This window comes from Fistularia commersonii, chromosome 29 (assembly GCF_037954325.1).
Source record: "Fistularia commersonii isolate RoL2024-O1a breed Wild chromosome 29, RoL_Fcom_v1.0, whole genome shotgun sequence".
In the NCBI taxonomy this organism is placed as follows: Eukaryota; Metazoa; Chordata; class Actinopteri; order Syngnathiformes; family Fistulariidae; genus Fistularia; species Fistularia commersonii.
In genome coordinates this window covers 414,637-422,262 of record NC_141312.1, presented here as the reverse complement: position 1 = coordinate 422,262, position 7,626 = coordinate 414,637, and the positions used below count along the sequence as shown (strand labels likewise).

Here is a 7,626-nt window from a genome sequence, read left to right as displayed (position 1 = left end):
CCCCGCAGGAACCCGGCTCAGAAAAACAACTGAGGAACGCGGCCTTCGCTGTGAAAGCGCTGGTCGCTGCGTCGAAGTGAAGAGTGGGCGCCGGGCCATCTAAACATCTTGAGAACAGTCACGGGACCTTCATGAAAAACACCGGCGACCTTCAAACCCGCCGCCCCTCCGACCGCTACGGATTCCTCAGAGGAGATACTTTTCCATCTCCCTCGACCGTCCGTCAACAAAGGAGCGGCGGCGTCGAAGGTCGCCTCCGCCGACCGCCGAGGAGCTCGGCTGGACCTGGAGATCCACCTGACTCCGTGTGACTCTCCGCTGACCCTCTGAGACCAAAATGGCCTCCTGAATAACCGCGGTGTGAGAAAGGATCAAAACCACGGAGGAACCTGGAGAGCTAACAGCTGCCATGATCCAACGCTCCTCGTCCTCCATCCTGGAGCGTTGGAGCTCCAGGGTGAAGTGGAGATGGAGACGGTTGGGATGGACTTCAGTAGCAGGTGGTGAACATTCTGAGATGAACCATCCTAAGCCTTAGAAATGACCTGATGGATTCCCACGCTGGGACGCACCGGGTACGAGAAAGGATGTCCGTCCTCACATGGAGACTTCCGAGCTTCCACCCTGTCATCCACGTGTTCTCCACTGAACCTCCTGCGTGTGTTTGGGCTGCAGGAGGAACCCGGAGAACCCTGAGGAACCCTATGCAGACACAGGGATGACATGGAGAACCCAGAGGAACCCCACGCAGATATGGGGGCGACATGAGGAACCCTGAGGAAAACCACGCAGACATGGGGACAACATGGAGAACCGGGCCCTTCTGTCCATGAGTTGGAGGTTCTGACCTCTGTCTTCAGAGAGCAGCTCCATCTTCTCAGCAGGTTGAACTGACTGAGCAGCATCCATCTGGGACCACACCTCCCGGATGCAACGGGAGGACAGACTGTTTAGAAGGTGGACGAGGCGTGGAGACCTCGGACGACCCCTCGAACATCATCCTTCACCCTCAGATGTTCCCGCCGGCCTCCGCACGGAGACGTCACATCTTTGCACAAACAGGCCGCTCTGTGTGACGGAACATCTCCACCAGGTGCCGGAGACCCGAGCCGTTCCCTCCGCGGGGAGTCCGGAGCGGGGATACGCCACCCCGACCCTGGAGGACCTCCTCCAACCGAGCTCCACGCGGAAACAAACACACACGGTGTGTGAGATCTTCCCTCCTGACGTTCGGGGAAATGAACCCGGTCCCGGAGAAGAGGCTCAGCTCTGGAAGGAGGTGGAACCAGATGTCTTCAGAGGGGTCGCTCCCCTCCAGACGGGCGTCCATTGGCTGGCGGAGGAGAAGAAGCCCCGCGAGCCGCCCCTCCCCCGCCTCCTCACACTCCTCCGCTGAAGAACCCATTGTGGGTTTGACCACACATGAGCTTCAGCTCCAGGTCGGGGTTCAATGTCCAGCCCCCCACTGAGGGAGCTGGTGGGCTTCCCAGGATGAAGCCACTCGGGGAGCTGGACCTTCTCCCCTGGACCAGGAGCAAAGATCACAGATCGCAGCTCCGACCCCGTGAGAGCGACGTGTCCTTCTCACCCCCCTCCATGTGCCCCCCCGGGGGCAGAACCAATCAGACTCTTTGCCCCCCCAGCGTTACTGATCGACCAGCGGAGCTCTGGTTCCCGCTCCTCCCCTCGCAGACGCCACGCTTTTTTTCTTTTTTTGCCGTTGTTACCGGCGGCACCGGCAGCGGCAGCGGCAGCGGCAGCGGCGGTCCTCATGGGGTGTGTGTGAAAGAGAGAGAGGGAGGGACGGAGAGAGAGAGAGAGAGAGAGAGAGAGAGAGAGGGAGGGAAAGAGGGAGGAGAAGGAGTGTTTCCCGGACTGACCGCTAATACAGCTCATATATAGAGATGGACGCGCGGCGGAGCGGGTTACTGGCGGACGAGACGCTTTATCAGCCGCTGACGGGACGGGGGACGATCTCTGGACCCTCCCATTGAGCAACCACACACACACACACACACACACACACACACACACACGCGAGCGCACACAGCGGCGGGAAACAAAGGCAGGACGGCGCTGAGAGCCACGTGAACGGCGGCGAGGGAAACCCCACGGCGGCGGGTTGAAGATTGACAGAAGCTCCCCGAGGAGATAACTTCCTATCAGAGGGGCTTCAGGGGAGGAGAATGTGAAGGCAAGAAGAAGGAGGAGGGGTCGGAGGAGGGGGGGGGGGGCATGGTGACGGCCGGTACGAGGGACGGGGACGCACGTGAGGACCGGAGGGCTTAGAAGACGCCAGAAGAAGCAGGAGAAGTGGAGGAAGTGAAGGACCTTCAGCATGGGTGTGAAGAGCAAGGCTGCGGCGGCCATCCTGGTGCTGCTGCTGTTCCTCGGCTCCCTGTGGCTGCGTGAGTAACACACACACACCCCGCACCCCCACCCCCGAGTGTGTGTGCGTGTGTGTGAGCGTGTGTGTGTGTGTGTGTGTGTGTGTGTGAGAGTGTGTGTGGTGTGTGTGTGGCTTGGAATGCATACATCCAGGATGGAATGTCATGTGTCTGCGGTGAAGCTTCCCGCTTTCCTCCAAACACCGACGTCCACCGTCGGAATGGCCGAACTTCACTTTCTGCTTTGACTCAAATAACTTAGACAGCGTTGGAGCAACAGGGGCAACAGGGGCAACAGGGGCAACGGTGGCGTTCTAGGCCGGACCGCTGACCCTGACCCTCCTGGGTCCTGAGCCGTGACGTGGAGCTCAGAGTCAGGAGGTGGAAGATCCGCCGAAGCCTGGGATGAGAAGAAAGCGGTTTCCCGTGATGAGGAACCACGTGGCGTCCGCCTGGATCTCCTCCGGTGAGCTGAAGCCGGACGTGGGTCGTGACCCCTGAACCCCCGCGGTCACATGACCCAGACGTGGAGGCTCAAACTCCGTGACCTCAGCCTGGACGCAGTGGACTCACAGACCCTTGGAGGACTCACACCTGAACTTCATGCACGGTGAGAAGTATCGTTGAGGAGAAACGCTCCCGTCTCTCCTGATAGAGCGAAAGATTTGAATTTACCGGTGGATCTACATTCCCACCTTCTCCTGTGGTCACCAGCTGGTGGAGACCCAAAGAAGATGATCATGGATACGTGGAGTTTCATCCTCAGGGTGTTTGAGCTTTCCCTCAAAGATAGTCAGAGGACCTCCAGGAGGAGCTCAGATGAGCCGCCGCTCGTCCACATCCAGAGGAGTCAGCTGAGGAGCCTCCGTCTGGTGAGGAACACCTTCCTCCTCCCGTCCCACCTGGAGGAGGAGACCCAGGGCACGCCGGGAGGACCGGGAACACCTCTGGATTCCCCTGGAGGAGGTGGACCACGTGGTCAGGAGAGGGAGGTCCCGGCCTCAGACCCCAACCCGGAGAGCTGGAGAGGAGGGAGAAGATGTTTGGATGGACGGATGGATGAAGGGATGCTGATCTGTTTCGGTGGAGGATTTGAGACAGAGGACGTCTGGTGGGGCGGCGAGGACGGGCAGATGTTGGACATCTTCAGCTGGTTCTTCCCAGTAACCCTCCCTCGCACCCACATCTGTGAGATCACGTGGAAAAATCCGGTTCAGGTGTAGATCTCCGAGAAATCCGAGCCCAAATTAAGGTCAGAACCTCCACGAGGTCAGGACGCCGGCCGAGCGTCGAGCCCTCGGTGAGTCTGGACCACAGGGTCGGCTTTGTGGAAGGAGCTGGAAACGGATTAAGAGCCGGCAACATGTGAACAGAACGTTGTTCTCGGCCTCCAGAATGCGGGTCTTTGTGTCCTATAGGCAGCAGCTCCATCTGAAAGGCCGGGCTGGAGTTAATCAAGAATCTCCTCATAATCGGTTTCTCATGTGGGACAGAAATAGAGCCTCCACATGACGGTGGCAGAGCACTTTAATCAGGAACGAGGGATTCAAACCCCCAGAACCGGGGCCACGGGTGGCATTTCAACTATTCGGCTGACCGACTGCAGAAGGAGGTCCAGACCAGAGCCGGATGAAAACCTCGTGAGGTTCTTCTTAGTCGCTGTGGACGAAATGTTGCTCATATCAGCGGTAAAAAAAAGCGGTGCGTCATCCGCAAAGAAACGGAGGCAGATTCGTCTGTTTAAACCTGAAGTGAGCCGGATGAAATATAGTGAAAGAAAACGTCCGTCTGACGTCCGCGTCAGTTCGGGACGCCCTTCTCACCCGAGACCTCCTCAAAGCTCAAGGCTTCTCAGACGGCGTTGTGTTTGTTCTCCGCAGAAGGAAGCCTGGACTACCACTGGGACTCCTGCCTGAAAGGCTACAATCAGGTGAACAAGGTAAGATGAAGGCCGATGAAGGGGATTTGGGTTTATTAAATCATTCTGCTCGCTTTCACGCGCCGCCCCTCTCTCAGCTCAACCAGCTGTCCAACAGCAGCGTGGCCGACGGGGCCGAGGCGCTGCAGATCCCGGAGGAGTGTCCCGGGCAGACCTTCCAGGTGTCGCTGCTGCTGGCCCACCTCCAGGCGGCGCCGGCCGACTCGTCCGACGTGCTGCTGCGGCCGTATCTCTCCAGCTGGGACGAGCTGGTCAAGTAAGTCGGTCGGACGCGACGTCCAGTCAGGATCCTTTGATAGCCTGGACTTTGGCCGCTCAGTGATCTTTTTATTACTTCTGATCCGTCCCGCAGGTTCATGGAGGCTCTGGGCCCGATGGTCGGCCTGATATCTAAAGAGATCAAAACCAAGACTTCAATAATCCGTGAGCTGGCCCTTCTGGCAGGAGAAAGCCCGGACGCGGAGCCGGACTCCAATCTGCTGTTGAGAAACCCTTCCGGCGGCGAAGCCGGAACCGACGCCGGCGCGGAGAACCCGCAGCGCTCGGGCGGGTACCGCTCCGTGCGCTCCATGATCTGGCTGGAGCTGCAACGAGGCCTGGTGGACTTCCATCGCCAGACGGACTCGGGGTGCCGGACCCTCCTGCGTCTGCACCGGGCTCTGCTGTGGCTGAAGCTCTTTCTGGAGAAGCTGGCCTTCATGCCTACCGGCGGCCGTCTGCGGAGCCCGTCGGAGCTGTGCCGCGAGGCCTACCAGAGCACCCTGGCGAACTACCACACCTGGTTTGTCCGCCGGGCGGCGGAGGTGGCCTTCATCGCCATGCCCGAGCGGGGTTTCTTCTTCAGGCTGGTGTGCGTGCAGAGCCAGGAGGAGCTGAGCATCATACTGGGCAGGGTGGCCCGGGCCCTCGGCGAGGTGTACGATCGCACCCAGGTGGCCCTGCAGGACAACGGCATGCTGGAGCTGCCGTAGCCGCGGGGACGGCCGAGCCGGACACGTAGCCTCTGCGGCCGGTCTCCGCTTCGTCTGCGTCGCGCCCAAACATCAACACGAGAACCGACGACGGTAATGTCCACACCGGCCATAGTGCTCCGGTCAGACCCGGAGGACGGTGGCCTTCAGGTGCAGCTTCACCAGGGAGGCGTCTTTTTGTCTCCACGAAGCAGAGGCTTGTTTACAAGGCAGCGTTTAACCAAAACATACTCAGACTGTTAAAACTAAAGAATGAACAGACGAACGGGGCGGACGGACAGGTTCTCAGAGGAGAACCAACGCAGAAGTGCCTTAAATCTGCACTCTTTGGGTTGCAAGTCGATGTCAGAGTCAAGAAGTTTACTCACTGCGAGCCTTACAGCCTGTCCAGGCTCCAAACCTTTTCTATCGCCTGCCGATGTTCCCCATCAGCCACGCCCGTGTTCCTGCCCAGGGTATCTCTGAGCATCTCCGAGTATCTCCGGGTATCTCAGAGTATCTCCGAGTATCTCCGAGTATCTCAGAGTATCTCAGAGTATCTCCGAGTATCTCCGAGTATCTCAGAGTATCTCTGAGTATCTCTGAGTATCTCTGAATATCTCCGAGTATCTCCGGGTATCTCCGGGTATCTCAGAGTATCTCAGAGTATCTCCCAGTATCTCCAGGTATCTCCGGGTATCTCCGGGTATCTCAGAGTATCTCCGAGTATCTCCGAGTATCTCCAGGTATCTCTGAGTATCTCCGAGTATCTCCCGACAGCTGAGCCAAACGAGGCCGGTGTTCCGGTGTTCTGGGGGAGTTGTTTGGGTTCGAGGAGAGCCCAGCTATTTGCCAGGTCTTGGGTACTGGTCTTCAGACCTTTTCTCTTTGAAAGTACCGCATCCGTCGCTGTTTCTTGACGGAGGCCGTCCAAAGGTCTGTGGACCTTCCTTACCATGCTTTGCCTTCCCCTTTCCATCCTCGTCTTTCTTCTTCTCGAAATGAGCGCCACCAAGTAGGACGTGTACCTCACTGCTCCTCGCAGCCGCCACCCGCGTCCACCACGTGACCAAAGAGTGATGTGAAGTGTTTGGACCAGAGCCCAGACCACCAAGTCATGGTTTTTTTGTAGGGGTCTGGTGTAGAAGGACCCCCAGCCCCCGTCCCCTGGCGCTCCTCCATGCGCCGCAGCGTTCATTTCGTTAAGTGCATTGGGCGGGAGCGGCTGATCGGACGGGCTTGATTGATTCATCGGCGCTGAATCAGGATCCGTCCGTCCGCCAAACATGGCCGCCTCCGGACGCCGCGCCGGGAGGCCCGTCTGTAAATCGGAGCCCTCGGGGTCGCCGCCTTTAAGGGCCGAGACTCAATCTGGATTATAATCCGCGTGACGGGGCTGAGAGGTTTTAAAAACCGATTGTGCGCCTCGTTTCCCAGGGGATCTTTATTCTTTTTCATCCGTAATTCCAGAGTAACGCTCGCGGTTCAGCTCGCTACCTCAGAAGCCCTCGCAGGAATCCAGGACCGCCGGACGATGGCGGAGACAAATCGCTATGCTGGAGAACAACAACGACGGTCTCCGTCCCTGGGGGGGCAGAAGAAGGAAGCTTCGCCAACTCGGCAAAGCCCGTCCCAGACGACCCGGACGTTTACGGCGCTAATGCAATAACATTCACTCGTCTTAATTCTCAGTTTGTTACTCCGTCCGAAGCCAATCGCCGCCATGTTGATTTTCCCTCCGGTTATTTATGATGTTCTGAAGGCGCTCTGGTCGCCGTCGGACGGACGCCTCGCCACCATGAACCAATCACTGATTTACTGCCAATCACTGACAACTTTGTTTCTTTTGTAAGAACCTTTCAATAAAATTAAAGCGCTTTTTGTAAATGTAAATCCGTCTGAGGGTATTTGTTCTCACGCAGGTCAGCGGGCTCAGCACACACACATTCATTAACCTTAATAAAGCCTTTATTACACATTCCTGCGAGCTTTGCAGCATCTGGCATCGCTTGACCGCGGCTGACCAGCAGATGGCCACGAACTGAAAATAAACCTTCGGACAAACAGGACAAGAGCATGAAAGGTTCAGCGATATAAAGTGTAAATATCAGCGAGTTCTTACATGACTTGTGATTAGAGTTATGGCTGCAATCAGAGTGGGAGGAGAAAATCATCCGCCACAGCGTGACCCTTTCAAAATAAAACACTTCCAACGTCACCAGCAACGTCCGCCTTTACGCTTCCAGACTGATTAACACCCTCCTCACACACACACGCACACACACACACACACACACACACACACACAGGAAACATGCCAGCAGTGCAAATGCTGAACACAGTTTTGTGT

General features: G+C 57.5%; 1 protein-coding gene across 1 annotated transcript; it reads left to right on the top strand.

Moving 5' to 3' along the window:
• The first annotated feature begins 1,735 nt into the window (after nt 1–1,735).
• gltpd2b (glycolipid transfer protein domain containing 2b) lies at nt 1,736–7,169 on the top strand. Its single transcript, XM_086177195.1, has 4 exons — nt 1,736–2,408; nt 4,268–4,326; nt 4,404–4,582; nt 4,679–7,169. The coding sequence occupies exons 1-4, from the start codon at nt 2,339–2,341 to the stop codon at nt 5,295–5,297; spliced, it is 927 nt and encodes a 308-aa protein (XP_086033321.1). The 5' UTR covers nt 1,736–2,338; the 3' UTR covers nt 5,298–7,169.
• The last annotated feature ends 457 nt before the right edge of the window (nt 7,170–7,626 follow it).

Coding starts and splice junctions, on each gene's coding strand:
- gltpd2b (XM_086177195.1), top strand. CDS start 2,339: ATGGGTGTGAAGAGCAAGGCTGCGGCGGCCATCCTGGTGCTGCTGCTG. Junction 2,409..4,267: donor CCTCGGCTCCCTGTGGCTGC/GTGAGTAACACA, acceptor TGTTCTCCGCAG/AAGGAAGCCTGGACTACCAC. Junction 4,583..4,678: donor AGCTGGGACGAGCTGGTCAA/GTAAGTCGGTCG, acceptor TCCGTCCCGCAG/GTTCATGGAGGCTCTGGGCC.